The 21,737-nt window shown below is 48.0% G+C and overlaps 1 protein-coding gene across 4 annotated transcripts in view; it reads left to right on the top strand.

The window, feature by feature from the left end:
* Positions 1–20,970, top strand: part of LOC121584993 (calsenilin-like) — a 52,963-nt gene extending 31,993 nt beyond the window's left edge. For 2 of the 4 annotated variants that reach the window (XM_041901286.2, XM_041901285.2), the window contains 6 exons: positions 8,787–8,911; positions 9,157–9,226; positions 14,875–15,053; positions 15,711–15,815; positions 16,006–16,068; positions 18,172–20,970. In XM_041901286.2, coding sequence (XP_041757220.1) covers positions 8,787–8,911; positions 9,157–9,226; positions 14,875–15,053; positions 15,711–15,815; positions 16,006–16,068; positions 18,172–18,219 — 590 coding nt within the window. In that variant the 3' untranslated portion in view covers positions 18,220–20,970. The other 2 variants (XM_041901287.2, XM_041901288.2) reach the window with 2 other exon arrangements.
* Positions 20,971–21,737: the final 767 nt, after the last annotated feature.

Here is a 21,737-nt window from a genome sequence, read left to right as displayed (position 1 = left end):
CCCCACACCAAGCCTGTGGTGCGCATCGTCAGCCCGGTCCGGCCCGTTCCTGCTCCCCGCACCAAGCCAGGGGTGCGCGTCGTCAGCCCGGTCCGGTCCGTTCCTGCTCCCCGCACCAAGCCAGGGGTGCGCGTCGTCAGCCCGGTCCGGCCCATTCCTGCTCCCCGCACCAAGCCTGTGGTGCGCGTCGTCAGTCCGGCACAGCCCGTGCCCGTTTCACCGGTGCCTGGTCAGGTACCGGTCAGCTGCTCCACACCGGAGCCTAAGCAATCCGCTCCACCGATGTCCAGTCCAGCGCCAGCCAGCGGGGCCAGACCAGACCAGGGGCACTACGGGGGGTTATTAGAGGGTGGTGGTCACGCCCGGAGCCGGATCCGCCTCCGAGGAGGAATGCCCACCCGACCCTCCCCTGTTCGGTTTATGTGGGCGCGGTCGCAGTCCGTACTGTCACGCTCTGGCTCTAGGGACTCTTTTATGTTGAGCCAGGGTGTGTAGAGTCTATGTTTTGTGTTGATTGTTTCAGTATCTAGTTCATGTGTTTCTGTGTTGGCCGGGGTGGTTCTCAATCAGAGGCAACGAGAATCAGCTGTTGCTTGTTGTCTCTGATTGGGAACCATACTTAGGCAGCCTTGTGTTCACTTGTTATTCGTGGGATCTTGTTCCGTGTTGGTTTGTGTTTGCTACCAAGGACTTCACGTATCGTTTTGTTGTTTTTTGTTCGTGTGGTGAATATCTAATAAAGTATGTTCGCATTCCACGCTGCGCATTGGTCCACTCCTTTAGACGATCGTGACAACCTCCTTCCATCAGCAAGGGCATTGAAGATGAAACGTGGCTGGGTCTTTCAGCATGACAATGATCCCAAACACACCGCCCGGGCAACGAAGGAGTGGCTTCGTAAGAAGCATTTCAAGGTCCTGGAGTGGCCTAGCCAGTCTCCAGATCTCAACCCCATAGAAAATCTTTGGAGGGAGTTGAAAGTCTGTGTTGCCCAGCGACATCCCCAAAACATCACTGCTCTAGAGGAGATCTGCATGGAGGAATGGGCCAAAATACCAGCAAAAGTGTGTGAAAACCTTGTGAAGACTTACAGAAAACGTTTGACCTGTGTCATTGCCAACAAAGGGTATATAACAAAGTATTGAGAAACTTTTGTTATTGACCAAATACTTATTTTCCACCATAATTTGCAAATAAATTCATTAAAAATCCTACAATGTGATTTTCTGGATTTTTTTTCCTCATTTTGTCTGTCATAGTTGACGTGTACCTATGATGAAAATTACAGGCCTCTCTCATCTTTTTAAGTGGGAGAACTTGCACAATTGGTGGCTGACTAAATACTTTTTTCCCCCACTGTACATACAGACATACACGCACACATTTAGGGTCACAGGTTATATGTCTATCTAATTGCCAAGCAGGCTTCCTTAACATGTCAGAGTAGTGATGATTGTAGTGTATAGAAATTAGGATATGGAGTGTTATAGTTAGTGCTGTGGAGGTAGGAGCAGAGGACAGGGGAGAGGCTCACCACAGGTTCATTGATCTCTCTCACGCTGGCCTCTCCCTGTCTCCCAGCCATCTCCATCAATGCATTAGCGTGCGCTCACACACACACACACATACACACGTGTCCATCACCATCTTACTCAATGCATTAGCAAGTCCACACTCATCAACTACTGTATCTTATCCTCCGTTTTTCACCACCTATCCACAGACCTATCCACAGATATGTCTTGCACAAGTGCGCGCATGCACACATACAGAAACATCTCCTTTTATTGTCTACTGAACACAGTCCTTGTCTAGCATTTGCTGTGTCTATGTGTGTGTGTGTGTGTGTGTGTATGTGTGTGTAAACCTTTAACATTGCAGTAGAAATCTTATCCTCATTTCTTTCTGTTTTTCTAGCTCTATGAGAGGAAAGGACAGAGGGAGAGAGGGCGAGTAGGAATGGGGCGGTGGGGTGTCTCTGCCATTTGATCTGTGTGTGTGTGTGTGTGTGTGTGTGTGTGTGTGTGTGTGTGTTTGATCCTCCTATCGGGCCCTCTCTCTGTCTCAGTATGGAAATGTGACTTCACCCCTGGTCCCCAAGCACTACATCTGAAAAGAGATGAGAGGGGAAAGGTGGTCAGAAAGAGAAGAGAGGGAGAGATAAAAATAAATAAAAGAGGGAACAGAATTAGATACTGAGCCTGTGGTTGGAAAGCGTGAAGGAATAAATGTGGGGGATGGAGGTCGGCTGGAAAGAGAGTGAGAGACGGAGGTGGAGAGAGAGAGGTAAGATGAATGAGATGGACAGAGGGAGGAGAGGAGGGGCGATACGGACAGAAAGAGAGGAGGGGTGGAGTGGAGTGGACGGAGAGATTCACTGGACTGCCCACTGTAGCTTCATCATCTGTGGTTTCTTACGGGACAGTGGGACAGAGGGGAGAGAGAGAGACGAAAGGAGGGTGGGAGAGAGAGAGAGAGAGAGAGAGAGAGAGAGAGAGAGAGAGAGAGAGAGAGAGCCCAGAACAGGAGAGAAGGGAAGGCAAGGGGCGGTAAGGGATGGGCGGTGCTTGCTGGTAGCTCTTCAGTCCGTCGGACCCCTCTCAGCTCTACACAGACCCAATCCTCCAGACCCCTATGTGGTCACTTCCTGGACTAAACTGGACTGAAATTACTGGACCAGACTGGGCGTGTACTGCATTAGCGTGAATCACATCGAACCTGGCGTGAACCCAACCAGATCTGGACCAGATTGGATTGGACCGGACTGGACCAACTGTTACTGAGAGAAAGAGGAAGGAATGGTCGGGAAACAAAGAGAAATAAGTGCAAAGATTGTTCGTAGTGCCTTAGAAAGTGGTGTTTGGTGAATTATCAGGGACTAGAGGACTGATATTTAACTAGTCTATTGATCTGTCAATTATAGTATTGATTATATGGTGGATTGATTGATTGACTGATTGATTGACACATACTGTATACTATGACAAGATCTAAAATAAGGAAGGGAAAGGCACCCAGGGACGTTGGTGTTGTGTTTCATTCACAGAGAGGGAAGTTCAGAGATTCTGTTTCTTTATGTTATGGATGTTCTTATGGTTCTGTTTATATCGTGGGAAAGATGAGATGATCACAGTGAGCTGTAGGATTTCACTTTCACCACTTCACTTCTACATACCTTCCTGAGTCAGCAAGTTAGTCATCTGATTCACTTCAATGATTAACAGTTTTAAAACACATCATGAACCGGATATCACATAACATCGATAGGAATTCTCCGTAATACCTGAAGGTGTTTTTATCCAGAGATTATTCAGTCATTCAGTCCCACAAATGACGGCTCTAAGATGATTGACGTTTACAATTTGGACTGTAAAGGTGTACAGCGATGCTCTATCAATGGCTATCTGTCTGGATTTTTGAGAACGACTGTGGAGGAATGACTACAAAGTTAACTTTAGACCGCTCCTCACCACCAAAATAAGTGGCCTTTGACTCAACCTCCATTTTCCCACAGGTCAGATCTAAAGAGAGCGTTTTTTCCATGTCTACCCACTTTTGAATATTTTCCATTACATAATCTTTGACATTTTATATCCATTTTCTTGTCCATTCTTTCATGCTGCTCAGCTCGTTATGTTAGCACCAGCTGATAAGCTTAGCCAAGCCTCCAAGTACCTAGCCTACCTGACTGACTGGTGGATAGTCTAGCATCTGTTGTTCAACCACAGCGACTATTACGATCACTAACCTTGCACCTGCTGAAGTCTCCCACCCTGCCCCCCTGCCCTCCCCGGCACCAGGCCTCTGTGTGTGGGCTTGCCCTCAGCGGGACCCCCTTGCCAACTCCCAGCCATGGGGTTTCAGATCCAGGGCATGGAGCTGTTTGCCATTGGTGTGGTCATGATCATGTTTGTGGCCGTGCTCAAGGGCTTTGGCATCCTGGAGCCCATGTCCTCCTTTGAAGGTAAGGGCCCTGAGGGGGCTCCAGATACTGATGCTGAGGCTGGAAATACAATGAAATGATTGGGAGGCAAAAATGCTGGTGGTCTATATCTTTTTATTCCATGTCCACAAAGGTGGACATGGCATTTAGGTAGGTGTTTCAGCAAAGGCAGGGCATTAACTATCTGCTATCTGCTATCTGAGGTTGGGTGTTCAATTTGTATATTGTATTTGGGAGGCAAAGTAGATATGTGGTACCAGGGGGTTACACATTAGATATTCTGGGATCGTATCTGGTATCTGGGTATCTAGTATCTGGGATAGGGCATTTGGTGTGTGATACTTTGGCATTTGATATATTCTAAGATAGTATAAAAAGAAAGGAAGAAAGTGGCACACTCTATATATGCTCCCAACAATTTAATGGGTAAACTTAACCAAACCTAAAGCTCCCCTCTCCTGAGGCTGGGGTAGGGCAATGTGTATCTTGCAATTGGGCATTCTGAGATAGGGGATTATGGTATCTATTAGTAAATCTCTCTCAAGACAAAAATGTTTTAGTGGGCATTAAAGTAAAGTTTACTCTAAAGGCTGTAAAGAATCACATCATTCAGATTCTATAATGTTCCCTGAAGAATATATAGTTTTAGGCCAAAGGCCGGACAAAGTGTTCTGTAGTCACTGTGCCAAAGCAATTACAATAGAAAGCCTCCAAACCCACATTAAAGTGCTTCAGTTTAGACTCATCACAGATATCATAAGCATTAGAGAGCAGTATAACGCCACGTGTGCCTTTTATCTTGTTATCTATGGATCAGGTAAATTATGTAGTATTTGACACATGTATTGCTCCTCTCTCTCTCTCTCTCTCTCTCTCTCTCTCTCTCTCTCTCTCTCTCTCTCTCTCTCTCTCTCTCTCTCTCTCTCTCTCTCTCTCTCCTCTCTCGCTCTCTCGCTCTCTCGCTCTCTCGCTCTCTCGCTCTCTCGCTCTCTCGCTCTCTCGCTCTCTCGCTCTCTCGCTCTCTCTCTCTCTCTCTCTCTCTCTCTCTCTCTCTCTCTCAATTCAATTCAAAGTGCTTTATTGGCACGGGAAACATATGTTTACATTGCCAAAGCAAGTGAAATAGATAATAAACAAAAGTGAAATAAACAATCAGAAATGAACAGTAAACATTACACCAACAAAAGTTTCAAAGGAATAGAGACATTTCAAATGTCATATTATGGCTATGTACAGTATAACGACGTGCAAATAGTTAAAGTACAAAAGGGAAAATAAATAAACATAAATATGGATTGTATTTACAATGGTGTTTGTTCTTCACTGGTTGCCCTTTTCTTGTGGCAACAGGTCACATATATTGCTGCTGTGATATTTGGGAGTTTATCAAAATTGGATATAAAAAAAAAATAATTGTGGGTCTGTGTAATCTGAGGGTCTCTCTCTCTCTCTCTCTCTCTCTCTCTCTCTCTCTCTCCTCTCTCTTCCTCCCTCCCCCTCTCTCTCTCCATCTCTCTGTGGTCACATCTTCAGAAAGGCAGGGCCCACACCCAGGTCTAGCATTACCTAGCATCAATTATACATGCCGTATTGAACAGGCTTTCTTTGAGAACGCCTAAATATGGAGCCTGCAGTACTTCGCCAGGACCATGAAGGACACTGGCCATCCCGTAATGGTCCCCAAAATCCTCTCCCACTGTTCAATAGTGTCCCACAATAGCTTTTCCTCTCCTCTTTTTTTCTCTCTCTCAATCTCTCTCACTTTCTTTCTTAAGTGCCCCTCTGACATACAGCAGAAATGTACATAGAGAAATACAAAATTACATAGCCATAATAATAATAGTTACATAGCCAAATTGATCAGCAGTCAAATAAGAGCATCTGTTTTTCCAGCTACATTATGTACGGTATATCCATCTAGCACTCAGCAACAGGACCATTAACCACCATCCAATAATGGGTATGGGTGTCTGTTTGTGTGTGTGTGTGTGTGTGTGTGTGTGTGTGTGTGTGTGTGTGTGTGTGTGTGTGTGTGTGTGTGTGTGTGTGTGTGTGTGTGTGTGTGTGTGTGTGTGTGTGTGTGTGTGTGTGTGTGTGCCACACAAATTCCTAGTTGTTGCTTTTGAATTGAGACTTTTTACCAGTCCTAATGTGTGTTGTATTTTGGATCTGTTTGGTTTATTTCTGGTATGTGTGGTGGTGCTGTGTATTCTGGATTGTGTGTGGCGTCAGTGAGATGAGAGAGTCTGGCCATTAATGTAATAATGGCCGTCGACTGATCAATATTGCCTGGACTTCTGCCTTCTACTTCCTTTCCACTGCCACCAGAGGACAGTATTGATCACCCCCTGTCTTCATCTCAATGGGGTGTTATATTGTGTGTGTGTGTGTGTGTGTGCGTGTGCACGTGTGTGTGTGCACATGAGCGTGTATGTGTGAGTTGCAAAGCACTAGTATGAGGACGTTGAAATAACGAGATGAGTTTTTGGCAAGTGTCACAGGCCTCGAGGGAACCAGCGTCCAATGAATTACAGTAATGCTGTATATGTTCTGACTGTGTCTGACTATGGGTGTGTCCCAAATGGCAACCTATTCCCTATATAGTGCACTACTTTTGACCAGGGCCCACAGAGCCATTTGGGACGCATCCAGTGTGAAGTGTCTGCCTGCTGAGAGCTGTGTTTATGAACTCTGGAGAGATGAGAACAATTAGACTTGAACTGGATCACAGAGCCTGCTGGGGACATGGGATTTAGGACAGATGGGCTGGGTCTCATTACTCTAAACTAAAGATTCTTCCTTTCCTTGCTTCCTCTCCTTCATTTGCACTGATCTGAAAACATAGGCTTGGTGAAAGTAATATGCCGGATGTCTATTGGGTATCAGCTTCCACCTGTCTTGTTCTGTCAGATCAGAGCAGATGAAGGAAAGAAGACGAGGAGAGGAAGCCACTTTAAACTATTGAGACACAGCCATCTACACTGACTCCTCAATGGCAAATGGGTTCACTAACAAGCACTGCATTAATGTTGTGGAAACATCTTGTTAAACATCTTCATAATGAATGCAGACTTCTTGTTACAGATTTGTCTTGTAAGCAGAGGGTACGTGGGATTTCTTTTGTCGGTGGAACTGTCCCTAAATGTGTGTGATTTGTCATGATTATGAAAAAATACATGTGTTAGGTTCCGTCTGTATCTGTGGGTAGTTTTGACAGGAGTCCACAGGTTAATGGGATGAAGAGAATGAGAGGAGGAGGGGAAGCCAAGGAAAGAAGGAGGGATGAAAGAGAGTAAATTCTCACGGTTAAGTGACGCATGTCTGTTGGCTCATCAGAGTTTGATTCAGTGAGATGATATGAGTAACCTCTCACCTGGATGTCCCAGGACTTGGGAGTAAAAGGACGGGACAATAAGTAAACAATTGGAATAATCTTTTGGGACAACAGCTTGGGAATTCTCATGGAAAGAAGGATTGTATTTGTTCCCTGTAGTTTCAGTTTTATTTGAAAGGTTGTTTTGTCCTTTTGGATATCATTGAGCGTGAATCTGGTACAATCGCTTTTCATGGCTTCAACTTAAATCTCTCTGCATCACAGTTGGAACTATTCTCTCTAGAACTGTAGAACTCTCTGGAACTTTATAGCATCCCAAGGATCCAAAGCAATATCTGTCTTTAGTTTGAGAGACAGATGGTCTTTTATTGAGAGACTGGCGGAGGGAAAGAGGGTACGGAGGGAGAGATAACTGAGGGAGAGAGGACAGAGAGACAGAATTTTCACGCTGGGGGAACAAAAAGATGGAAAGACGGAGGAAGAAGGGGAGATGAGTGTCAGGTGGGAGTCAGAGGGGCTACAGACGGTTGGGATTGTCTGCCTTGTACTAATGTTCCTCAAATTGATGCACTTACTGGGACTCATCGACATCACAGAGACTGGTAAGAGAGAGGGGGATGGAGGGAGATGAAGATAGAGAGAAAGTGTCAGAGAGAGGTAGTATGGTGGGAGTATGAAGGGAGAGAGTGGGACTAACTGCATTTATAAAGATTATGTCTGTTCCCCTCTTGTTCTCCCTAGTCAGTATTTGCGTTCCACAATGTCTGACTTGACTTGACCATGTTCTCTGTTTTTTCCCTCTCTTTTCTCACTGTCTCTCTATACCTCTCTTTACTCTGTTAACTGTCTTTACATCTCTCTATCTCTCTTACTGTCTCTCACACACACACACACACTCTCTCTCTCTCTGTTTTATGTGTTTAAAGATGGTGAGTATGGAAGCAATAGAAACTCTTGGTTTCTAGAAACTTATTTTTGAGCTATGTCTTGCTTTTTTTCCCCCCAGTGTTAGTGCTTTCTCTTACTGTGTTAGAATGAGTAGGACTAATACACATCAAATAAAATCAGTCTTATAGTCATGGCTTTCATTGGATATTTCAGAATTGAGTTCTTTCAATGCCTTGTTATTGAATATTACTAATTTGGCAGGTGTTCACTCAAATGTAATCAGTGAATACTAACAGAAAACGTAGTTTCTTTGCAAAGATCACACTATAAAAGAAAGTACCTCCCTCCCTTTTGAGTCCTCTCTTTGTTATTATCTCATTCTTCTTCACTTTCTTGATCTGACCCTCTTCCCACCCCTTAAATTGGTTTTCCCTCTTCCTCTCTTTCCCTGCCTGCCATGGTCTTCCTATCCCTCTCTCCCACTTTCCTTCATCTCTCCCTCTCTTTCCCCTCTCCTTCTCTCTATCCCCTTCTCTTTTCTCTTTCGCTCCCCCTCTCTTTTTCTCTATCCCCCCCCTCTCTCTCCCTCTCTCTCCCTCTTCCCCGCTCTCTCTCCTACAGACAGTAGTGACAGTGATTTGGAACTGTCTACAGTTCGTCACCAGCCAGAAGGCTTGGACCAGCTGCAGGTTCAGACGAAGTTCACCAAGAAGGAGCTCCAGTCACTATACAGGGGCTTCAAGAACGTACGTAGGGGAGCAGAGAGGATGGGGTGGGGATGCTGTAGGACTGTATTTGGGAGGTATTTTTTAGCCTTTATTTTAGCAGGTTGAGCGTGGATCTTTATTTGTGGGCAGGTTGGAGTTCTACATGAGAATGTAGAATAAATGAGAGTAGATTTGAGCATATTGATATACTGAAATGACTTTACTATTAACTCTCTCGCTCTTTCTCTTTCTCTTCTCTCTCTCTCGCTCTCTTTCTCTCGTAGGAGTGTCCAAGTGGTTTGGTTGATGAAGAGACGTTCAAGACCATCTATTCTCAGTTCTTTCCCCAAGGAGGTGAGAGGATAGAACTATCTCCATTGAAGCTACTCTCTGTCTCATTGTGCCTGGAATATGCTAATAGTACACCTGAACTACAGGGAGAATGACAGGAAAAGCTTATGGTTGTCACGATCGTAGGAGGAAGTGGACCAAGGCGCAGCTTGATATGCGTACATAATTATATTTATTAGAGTACCACACGAACAAAACGATACGGGAAGTCCTAGGTAACAGACACAAACCATACACGGAACAAGATCCCACAATACACTGTGGAAAACAGGCTGCCTAAGTATGGTTCCCAATCAGAGACAACAAGCAACAGCTGATACTCGTTGCCTCTGATTGAGAACCACCCCGGCCAACACAGAAACACATGAGCTAGATAATGAACCTAGAAAACAAACCCATAGAAACTACACACCCTGGCTCAACATAACAGTCCCAGAGCCAGGGCGTGACAGTACCCCCCCCCCAAAGGCGCGGACTGCGACCGCGCCAAACATAAACCGAACAGGGGAGGGCCGGGTGGGCATTCCTCCTCGGAGGCGGTTCCGGCTCCGGGCTTGACCACCACCCTCCAACAATCCCCCCGTAGCGCCCCTGGTCCGGTCTGGCCCCGCTGGCTGGAGCTGGACTGGACATCGGTGGAGCGGATTGCTTAGGCTCCGGTGTGGAGCAGCTGACCGGTACCTGACCAGGCACCGGTGACCCAGGCACGGGCTGTGCCGGACTGACGACGCGCACCACAGGCTTGGTGCGGGGAGCAGGAACGGGCCGGACCGGACTGACGACGCGCACCACAGGCTTGGTACGGGGAGCAGGAACGGGCCTAACCGGGCTGACGACGCGCACCACAGGCTTGGTGCGGGGAGCAGGAACGGGCCAGACCGGGCTGACGACGCGCACCATTGGCTTGGTGCGGGAAGCAGGAACAGGCCGGGCCGGACTGGCGATGCGCACCATTGGCTTGGTGCGGGGAGCAGGAACAGGCCGGGCCGGGCTGGCGACGCGCACCATTGGCTTGGTGCGGGGAGCAGGAACAGGCCGGGCCGGGCTGGCGACGCGCATCATAAGCTTGGTGCGGGGAGCAGGAACGGGTCGGGCCGGACTGGGAACACGCACCACTAACTTAGTGCGGGGAGCAGGAACGGGTCGGGCCGTACTGGGAACACGCACCACTAACTTAGTGCGGGGAGCAGGAACGGGTCGGGCCGGACTGGGAACACGCACCACTAACTTAGTGCGGGGAGCAGGAACGGGTCGGGCCGGACTGGGAACACGCAACACTAACTTAGTGCGGGGAGCAGGAACGGGCCGGACCGGACTGGTGACACACACCACTTGCTTGGTGTGAGGAGCGGGACTGGGTTTCTTCATAACCAGCCGCTCCCTCAGCTGCCTACACAGTTCCTCTCGCCGTGCCTCTACTCTCTCCTTCTCCCTTATCGCCTCCAGTAGCTCCTCCCTCTGACCCACTAACTCCTGCTCCCTCTGGACCAATAGCCCCCTTAACCTGGTGGCCTCCTCTCCTATTCTCCCGATACACCCCGTAGCTGCCTCCTGCTGCCCCGTCATCCATGCCGTGTGCCCCCCCCTAAAAATTTAATGGGGTTGCCTCTCGCCTGTCTGACGACGGCACTGTTGGCGCCGTACCTCCTCTCTCGCCAGGGCCTTAACTTTAGCCCATGGCCCTTTTCCCGCGAGCATGTCCTCCCAGGACCACCATTGGCCCACCTGGGCCATCGCCAACCTCTCCAGCTCCTTACCCGGCGCTTGCTCCTGGACACGCTGCTTGGTCCTGTTTTGGTGGGATCTTCTGTCACGATTGTAGGAGGAAGTGGACCAAGGCGCAGCGTGATATGCGTACATAATTATATTTATTAGAGTACCACACGAACAAAACAACAAAACGATACGTGATGTCCTAGGTAACAGACACAAACCATACACGGAACAAGATCCCACAATACACTGTGGAAAACAGGCTGCCTAAGTATGGTTCCCAATCAGAGACAACAAGCAACAGCTGATACTCGTTGCCTCTGATTGAGAACCACCCCGGCCAACACAGAAACACATGAGCTAGATAATGAACCTAGAAAACAAACCCATAGAAACTACACACCCTGGCTCAACATAACAGAGTCCCAGAGCCAGGGCGTGACAGTACCCCCCAAAGGCGCGGACTGCGACCGCGCCAAACATAAACCGAACAGGTGAGGGCCGGGTGGGCATTCCTCCTCGGAGGCGGTTCCGGCTCCGGGCTTGACCACCACCCTCCAACAATCCCCCCGTAGCGCCCCTGGTCCGGTCTGGCCCCGCTGGCTGGAGCTGGACTGGACATCGGTGGAGCGGATTGCTTAGGCTCCGGTGTGGAGCAGCTGACCGGTACCTGACCAGGCACCGGTGACCCAGGCACGGGCTGTGCCGGACTGACGACGCGCACCACAGGCTTGGTGCGGGGAGCAGGAACGGGCCGGACCGGACTGACGACGCGCACCACAGGCTTGGTACGGGGAGCAGGAACGGGCCGAACCGGGCTGACGACGCGCACCACAGGCTTGGTGCGGGGAGCAGGAACGGGCCGGACCGGGCTGACGACGCGCACCATTGGCTTGGTGCGGGAAGCAGGAACAGGCCGGGCCGGGCTGGCGATGCGCACCATTGGCTTGGTGCGGGGAGCAGGCACAGGCAGGGCCAGCTGGCGACGCGCACCATTGGCTTGGTGCGGGGAGCAGGAACAGGCCGAGCCGGGCTGGCGACGCGCACCATAAGCTTGGTGCGGGGAGCAGGAACGGGTCGGGCCGGACTGGGAACACGCACCACTAACTTAGTGCGGGGAGCAGGAACGGGTTGGGCCGTACTGGGAACACGCACCACTAACTTAGTGCGGGGAGCAGGAACGGGTCGGGCCGGACTGGGAACACGCACCACTAACTTAGTGCGGGGAGCAGGAACGGGTCGGGCCGGACTGGGAACACGCACCACTAACTTAGTGCGGGGAGCAGGAACGGGCCGGACCGGACTGGTGACACACACCACTTGCTTGGTGTGAGGAGCGGGACTGGGATTCTTCATAACCAGCCGCTCCCTCAGCTGCCTACACAGTTCTTCTCGCCGTGCCTCTACTCTCTCCTTCTCCCTTATCGCCTCCAGTAGCTCCTCCCTCTGACCCACTATTCCTGCTCCCTCTGGACCAATAGCCCCCTTAACCTGGTGGCCTCCTCTCCTATTCTCCCGATACGCCCCGTAGCTGCCTCCTGCTGCCATGTCATCCATGCCGTGTGCCTCCCCCTAAAAATTTAATGGGGTTGCCTCTCGCCTGTCTGACGACGGCACTGTTGGCGCCGTACCTCCTCTCTCGCCAGGGCCTTAACTTTAGCCCATGGCCCTCTTCCCGCGAGCATGTCCTCCCAGGACCACCATTGGCCCACCTGGGCCATCGCCAACCTCTCCAGCTCCTTACCCGGCGCTTGCTCCTGGACACGCTGCTTGGTCCTGTTTTGGTGGGATCTTCTGTCACGATCGTAGGAGGAAGTGGACCAAGGCGCAGCGTGATATGCGTACATAATTATATTTATTAGAGTACCACACGAACAAAACAACAAAACGATACGTGAAGTCCTAGGTAACAGACACAAACCATACACGGAACAAGATCCCACAATACACTGTGGAAAACAGGCTGCCTAAGTATGGTTCCCAATCAGAGACAACAAGCAACAGCTGATACTCGTTGCCTCTGATTGAGAACCACCCCGGCCAACACAGAAACACATGAGCTAGATAATGAACCTAGAAAACAAACCCATAGAAACTACACACCCTGGCTCAACATAACAGAGTCCCAGAGCCAGGGCGTGACAGTACCCCCCAAAGGCGCGGACTGCGACCGCGCCAAACATAAACCGAACAGGGGAGGGCCGGGTGGGCATTCCTCCTCGGAGGCGGTTCCGGCTCCGGGCTTGACCACCACCCTCCAACAATCCCCCCGTAGCGCCCCTGGTCCGGTCTGGCCCCGCTGGCTGGAGCTGGACTGGACATCGGTGGAGCGGATTGCTTACGCTCCGGTGTGGAGCAGCTGACCGGTACCTGACCAGGCACCGGTGACCCAGGCACGGGCTGTGCCGGACTGACGACGCGCACCACAGGCTTGGTGCGGGGAGCAGGAACGGGCCAGACCGGACTGACGACGCGCACCACAGGCTTGGTGCGGGGAGCAGGAATGGGCCGAACCGGGCTGACGACGCGCACCACAGGCTTGGTGCGGGGAGCAGGAACGGGCCGGACCAGGCTGACGACGCGCACCATTGGCTTGGTGCGGGAAGCAGGAACAGGCCGGGCCGGGCTGGTGATGCGCACCATTGGCTTGGTGCGGGGAGCAGGAACGGGTCGGGCCGGACTGGGAACATGCACCACTAACTTAGTGCGGGGAGCAGGAACGGGTTGGGCCGTACTGGGAACACGCACCACTAACTTAGTGCGGGGAGCAGGAACGGGTCGGGCCGGACTGGGAACACGCACCACTAACTTAGTGCGGGGAGCAGGAACGGGTCGGGCCGGAATGGGAACACGCACCACTAACTTAGTGCGGGGAGCAGGAACGGGCCGGACCGGACTGGTGACACACACCACTTGCTTGGTGTGAGGAGCAGGACTGGGTTTCTTCATAACCAGCCGCTCCCTCAGCTGCCTACACAGTTCCTCTCGCCGTGCCTCTACTCTCTCCTTCTCCCTTATCGCCTCCAGTAGCTCCTCCCTCTGACCCACTAACTCCTGCTCCCTCTGGACCAATAGCCCCCTTAACCTGGTGGCCTCCTCTCCTATTCTCCCGATACGCCCCGTAGCTGCCTCCTGCTGCCATGTCATCCATGCCGTGTGCCTCCCCCTAAAAATTTAATGGGGTTGCCTCTCGCCTGTCTGACGACGGCACTGTTGGCGCCGTATCTCCTCTCTCGCCAGGGCCTTAACTTTAGCCCATGGCCCTTTTCCCGCGAGCATGTCCTCCCAGGACCACCATTGGCCCACCTGGGCCATCGCCAACCTCTCCAGCTCCTTACCCGGCGCTTGCTCCTGGACACGCTGCTTGGTCCTGTTTTGGTGGGATCTTCTGTCACGATCGTAGGAGGAAGTGGACCAAGGCGCAGCGTGATATGCGTACATAATTATATTTATTAGAGTACCACACGAACAAAACAACAAAACGATATGTGAAGTCCTAGGTAACAGACACAAACCATACACGGAACAAGATCCCACAATACACTGTGGAAAACAGGCTGCCTAAGTATGGTTCCCAATCAGAGACAACAAGCAACAGCTGATACTCGTTGCCTCTGATTGAGAACCACCCCGGCCAACACAGAAACACATGAGCTAGATAATGAACCTAGAAAACAAACCCATAGAAACTACACACCCTGGCTCAACATAACAGAGTCCCAGAGCCAGGGCGTGACAATGGTTACTGATTATTTGAATGTCTGCCTACCCCCAACATTCTCTTCTCCCCTCCATCTCTCTCCTCTCTTCATCCCTTTTCCCCTAACCTCTCTCTCTCTCCCTTCTTCAACCCTTTTCCTGTACCCTAACTCCCCTCTCTTTCCTTTCTTATTTTCCTCTCCTCTTCCCCCACCCCCCTCTCTCCCTCTATCCTACAGACGCCACCACCTATGCACATTTCCTGTTCAATGCATTTGATATGGACAGAAATGGCTCCATTCGTTTTGAGGACTTTGTGATTGGCCTGTCTGTTCTTCTGAGAGGGTCAGTCACAGAGAAACTCAACTGGGCCTTCAACCTGTATGACATAAACAAGGACGGATACATCACTAAAGAGGTACACTGCGATTGGCTACTATAGAAACATCACATATCTAAATGATTGGCTACAGATGTAGGATCTTAATTTGATCCGTTTTTTGTTGCTGAGAATTTGCATACGTGTAGTGTATTCGAGGTTTAATTAAAAAGGTTTCTAAAGTCCATCATTTCCACTTAAAATTTCACTTGATTTTCCCTAACGAAAAATGTATCAACCCCTAAAATAAAATGTCCATTCATTATTATCCACATAATCATTCACATTTCCTGTTGCTGCAGGATTGTTTTCCTGCTGTAGCAAACTGGCTCAAATTAAGATCCTACATCTGTAGCTTTAGATACATCACGGTAAACTCTGACCCCTCTCTCCCTCTCTCTGTCTCTGTCTCTGTCTCTGTCTCTGTCTCTGTCTCTGTCTCTGTCTCTCTCTCTCTCTCTCTCTCTCTCTCTCTCTCTCTCTCTCTCTCTCTCTCTCTCTCTCTCTCTCTCTCTCTCTCTCTCTCTCTCTCTCTCTCTCTCTCTCTCTCTCTCTCTCTCTCTCTCTCTCTCTCTCTCTCTCTCTCTCTCTCTCTCTCTCTCTCTCTCTCTCTCTCTCTCTCTCTCTCTCTCTCTCTCTCTCTCTCTCTCTCTCTCTCTCTCTCTCTCTCTCTCTCTCTCTCTCTCTCTCTCTCAGGAGATGCTGGCTATTATGAAGTCCATCTACGATATGATGGGCAGGTACACCTACCCCAGTGTACGGGACGAGGCACCCTCTGAACATGTGGACAAGTTCTTCCAGGTGCACACAGCTCTGTGCGCACAAACACACTCACACGCACACAACATGCACACAGACACACCTCAACAAAAACGTTTCTTACCCACTGAACATGCTTTCTTCCTCTCTCCTTACTTCATTCATTCTGCGTCTCCCTTACCCCTCCCTCTCTCCCTCCCTCCCTCCCTCCCTCCCTTTCTCCTTTCTTCAGAAAATGGACAGAAACAGAGATGGAGTGGTGACCATTGAGGAGTTCATTGAGACATGTCAGAAGGTACCACAGTTACAAAACATACAACAACACAACAGCAGACCTGTACGCTACCTCACACTTTTGACATAATGAATAAAATACATAGATGATGTGAAGGGGGTATACATAAGGCATTCATAACACCTTTATGAAACCAGTCATAACACCTTTATGAAACCAGTCATAACACCTTTTGAGTGTTGCAGTATCATTCATTACAAACCTTTAACACATTTATTCAACATTAGTCATAAGAAGTACAGTGGAAATGTGTATTTATACTGCCACAGTACCCAATCCTCTGAAACACTATTCACATCAGGCTAGGACCAGCACAGGGTAAGTGGGTAGTGACTGTGTGCATTGAGTGTTCTCTGTCCTCTCTAATGATCTTTAAATATGGCAGAATGCCACCTTGGAATTATCATTATTAGCTTATTAACTTTTCTGGTAGTGGTGTGGTTAAGAATAATAATTGTTTAGTTTGTGATAAAAGCACCAAATCATATTTGGTCACATGCACACAGTACAATGGAATGCTTCTGGGAACACAGAGAGGAACATTTGGTGATGCACAATATTTGCAGCATGTGCTAGGTAAACTGCATCTATGTTGTTATCTAGCTCACATGTTTTAGCTAGTACAGTGTCAATGTCTTCATCAAATACCATCAGAACCAGTGATGTAGTGGTAAAGAAATAGGTGGGTAAACACTGGTCGCCGTTGGCTGTCAATGCAGTAACAGGTAGGTAAACGCTTGCGCAAAATAAGACAGGTGTGTAAATGGTGTTTATGTGCGTTTACCCTCAACTACACCACTGATCAGAACATCCCCTCCCTTGTTTTGGGCCCGCATAATAAAAGTTTGATTAAAAAATATATATATTAAACGAATCCTGGAACAAGCAGCTTCCTAGAAGAATCCTGGAAGAAGCAACTGCCGTGACCTGTGCTCCTCTCAACTTTGTGTGTGTGTGTGAGATGTGTGCTATCTGGGGAGTTATGAGTAATGAGAGCAGAAGACACATTTCTGTTGTTCGCTGTAACATGGACAATTAATTTGTATTGTATTGTATGGCGGAAACAGAGTACCTGGCCTGGAGCACCAATCCTGTTCTTAGGATAACACTTAGGGGGTTGGCTACTGTGGCTGTGAACATATTTCTGTTGTAGTATGGATTAACAAGGCAACAGGAAACATGTTGTCCCCCACAAATGATGCAGCTCCCCCCATTGGGCTAATTGAGATATTGTGTGTGAGTAACACATTTCAGTTATTGTGTGTGACCACAGATTATCCATTATATTGACCAGATACTCAAGTGGCCACTCTAACAATGAAAAGAAATGTCTTAAAAAATGGAAGGCAGTCGAGAGGAGGCAATATCAGGTGGGACCATTCTAGCCAATGAGAGGGCAGATACGCGTGTGAACAACAGGCACCACTCCGAAATAAAGTTTTTTTTTTTTCAAAGTTACTTATATCAGTACACACATAACAACCTAACCACAACTTATATTTGATCAAAGAAGCCACATGTAGCAAATAAGCCATTACATTGTTTGTTAACCAAATTCGACACTCTCTCATTGACATCCATACAAAAACTACTCACTTGGTGAGCAAAAACCCCCCTGAAAAAACACCACCTGCTAGAGAAGACAGATTTTGGACCCAGTTATCCCTCTCGCTTTGCCTCTTCCTCTCTGGTGTGACTCACACATTTCAGTTAATTAGTATAGCTCCCGCCTTGGGCCAATCAGTATAATTGTGTAAATGTCAGATCTTCATGGCAAGACACATCATTCACCAAAGTTTGTCAAAATGGGGCCAGTGCTGTCTGAGATATTGCGTGTGACTAACGTACGTACATGCAAACGGACAGACGGGCGGACAGAGATTTCATTGTGGGGAACAAAAAAGATCTTGAAGGTGTTATGACTGGTTTCATAAAGGTGTTGTGAATGTCTTATGTAAACCCCTTTCAAGTAAAGTGTAACCTGGATGTCAATGGAAGATTTGCTAGATGTTTGAGTTTGTGGAACAATAATCCAAGTGAACAAAGAACCAGACTCATGACTTTCATTCAACAGTCTGTCCTGTCTGTCTGTCTGTCTTCCAGGACGAGAACATCATGAACTCCATGCAGCTCTTTGAGAACGTGCTCTAGAACCCAGCAGAATGTTCTACGCCATTCTCCCATCGTCTGATCCTGTCCTCCTGTCTATACACAACCCCTGTCCAATCCCACAATACACACACACACACACACACTCAATTTAGTACATCCTAATATAGGATGGCTAATCCACAGATATGTACGTGTGTAGAAACTAGCAGAGTTTCTTTACTGCTGCACTAGCCTCAACCTACCACTGCTTGTGGAAAGAGAGCACTAGAGAAAGAAAAGAGGAGAGAAGAGAGCTACTGGGACCTCTTCTACTTTACAGCTTGGCAGCTTCCCAAAGAAAAGAGAAAGAAGGACCAAACTGCTTAACACTGATGATCCTAGGAGCTTCTAGAACTCTGCCTCCTCATTGGACCATAAAGACAGATTACCAATCAAAAGATGGAGAGAGAATGTGAGACTGGAAATAGTGGAAATTCATCATGATGTTGCTGACCTCCAGACCGGGATCCTGTAGCTATAACACACAAGTACAGTAGCCTCCACACTTACACATACTATATGTGGACACACTGACACACTTCTTTGAAGAGTGTTTAAGAGAGTTGATGTAGTATGTAGTAGATGTATGCACTCACTAACTGTAAGTCGCTCTGGATAAGAGCGTCTGCAAAATGACTAAAAACGTTTGAATTTTTTTTTTAATGTAGTATACAGAAAGCTGGATTGAGCCTGAGAAAGGACACCGGCACCAAACACCACAGAGACACTAAAAAGAAAATAACTGAAGCATGCGCTTGCACTAAGAATCATTCATATTGTACAATATGCACCAGAAGAGAATGCATTGTAAATTTAGATAGCCACTGTAAACCACTAAAAGAAAACTCAGTGTGTATGTAGATATGTATAGACAATAATATATAATAATAACATATCCTAAATAAAGCTAGGTGTTGTGCTCTCATCTGTACTGCACTATGGGTAGTAAGTTGTAGGTGGTGTTAAGGTTTTCTTAACACCTACAGAATACTAATTGATGGAATTGTAGCCTTACATGTTTAGTAGAAGTATTTTTGGATCATTTGATCCTACAGGTATTTTGTTTCATTTCAAGTCAGTTCTGGAGTTTTGAGGAACCCCTACAGGCGGTGGGTTCTACTCCCATAGTTCTAGGTGACACAGGGAGGGTCACTGGTTCTGCTCTGTCACCAATGGACCAGCGAGTCAGAATAAGCATGAGATGTACAGTATGTCAGTGCCACCTTATAATGTGTGTAACAATAAGACCGATATACTAAGATGTATATGTGTTGTAAACTAAAGCCATCCTCAGATGAATACAGAGTATACAGCTATGGCTTAATCCCTCTTCTGAATCGTTCATCAGATATTTTGTTTTGTTAATGTCCCAAAATGGCACCCTATTCCCTCTCAAAAGTAGTGTACTATAAAGGGAATAGGGTCCATTTGGGACATCTATGATGTCATCATCTGAGGTCTGAGCACTGGCCCCTACTGATGACATCACTGTTATTTCCTATCCTAAGCCCTGATAAGATATGTGTTGTTGTTGTTGTTGTTGTTGTACAGATATTTACAGTAGTGAATGAGGGAACAGTGTTCCTGTGGCAGAAAGTATTATTACATCCCCATTCTTCTCATTGAAACCAAGGACAATTCTGGGATGGCAAAACTATATCATAATCCTGATATAGTAATACCATGGTAAATAATGGTAATACTATAACCCTTTATAACTGTAACACTTTGACTGCTAAGACTGGAGAAAAAAAAACACCCAGCCCCACCCCATTCTCTCATACCCCTACACCTAAGGCCTAACCACCACAGCCCCTAGGCCCCAGGCCCTATATACAGTATTGTACCCTGTGGACCTGTTCTAGGAAATCACATTGTCTCAGAGGTAGAGTGTTGTAACAGAGGTTTTCTCTGTCTTTGCCATAACAACATAGCTCATGTGACCTGGCCTGGAGCAGATTAGTTCTGTTCACGTGTGTGTGTGTGTGTGTGTGTGTGTGTGTGTGTGTGTGTGTGTGTGTGTGTGTGTGTGTGTGTGTGTGTGTGTGTGTGTGTGTGTGTGTGTGTGTGTGTGTGTGTGTGTGTGTGTGTGTGAGAGTGCACGTGTTTGTTTGTGCGGTGTGGCATGAATGAATGAAACAGACTAGAGACCAAACCATGGAACTAAAGCATACACAGACAGCATGGCAAAGCCCTGGTGCCTGGCCTAGAACTCATACACACACACACGCTCCATGTGAGCCGCTCTCTCCATGAGAAAACAATGTTGTGTTATAACTATTTACCGTTTGAAGGAGGGCCTGTTTTGAAGCAGAAAGACTAGAATGACCAGTACAAACATGATGTTAATTCTTAACTCATAACTCATTTGAATTCCAAACTGCCTCATTGAGAATTCCCAGGATTCCTAGGTTGTATGTGTCGATCACTTCAGTATCCGTGGGATGTCATCTCTCAGTGATGTCATCAGAAATCTCAGGACTGTATCATCAGAAAGTGTATGAGGGAGGAACTGACTGAGAAGGTACACCTCTCAAACTGTTTTGATAGATGGTTGTGACATTTCAGGGGTAGTAAAAGTAGCAGGAAACACTATACTTTTAAGTCATGTGTCAAACTCATTCCACGGAGGCCGAGAGTCTGCGGGTTTCGCTCCATCCTTGTACTTGATTGATGAATTAAGGTCACTGTCGCGTAGAATAGGCCAGAAGGCTTAACTGGAAAACCTAACCTCTACTAAATAAAATGATGGCGGAGCCGCAAAAGTACTTCTGTGCAAGGGTGTTTATTTACATAGTGATTCCGGAAGAAAAACAGTACTGCCACCAAAAGTATACATTATGGGGACAGCTAAACAGTGCTGCCCCATCAACAGCATGTGGGGCATGTTTTGCAGTATGTTTGCACATCATTATACATGGAGGGCCAAAAGAAACGGGAGCCTGAGGTAGGTCTTATGTTGCCCTTGATGGCCTGTCCATGGAACTGTATGTGCAAGGTTGAGAACAAGTGGTCTACAACTAGACGGCACCACTAACTTCTTGCTCTCTGCTTCTGACCCAAGGTAGAGTATGTGGTTGTCTACGAAATCCCCCCACATGAAGATTGGCTGTCCCCAGCTAAGGCCTTGTCAAACAACAGTTTCAAGGTTGCATCATACTTTTGAAGTGTAGCAACATTTTGGGGAACATCCCATTGCACCTCTAACCCAGACACATCAGCAACAGGTACAGGGGCCCCCACATACTTCTCAAGACGCAGCTGGCGGCGTGACTTTCTGGGCCCTTTGGTTCCCCCCTCGCACAGACTATCACAGAAGTCAGGCACAGGTGGTAAACCAGCTTTGGCCTGGGCACAAGTGACAACTGAGCATGACACATGAACATCAGACTGGCAAACTGACTGCTCGTATAGCTGACCCCCCACATTTCCCAACAGATCAGAGAGTACAGGCACATCCCTCCCCAAAATCATCTCAAAAGGTAGCTTCTCCATTACCCCAAATTGAGGAGGTACTT

The sequence above is a fragment of the Coregonus clupeaformis genome, chromosome 16 (assembly GCF_020615455.1).
Source record: "Coregonus clupeaformis isolate EN_2021a chromosome 16, ASM2061545v1, whole genome shotgun sequence".
NCBI classification, from domain to species: Eukaryota; Metazoa; Chordata; class Actinopteri; order Salmoniformes; family Salmonidae; genus Coregonus; species Coregonus clupeaformis.
This window is presented reverse-complemented; position numbering and strand designations above follow the sequence as displayed.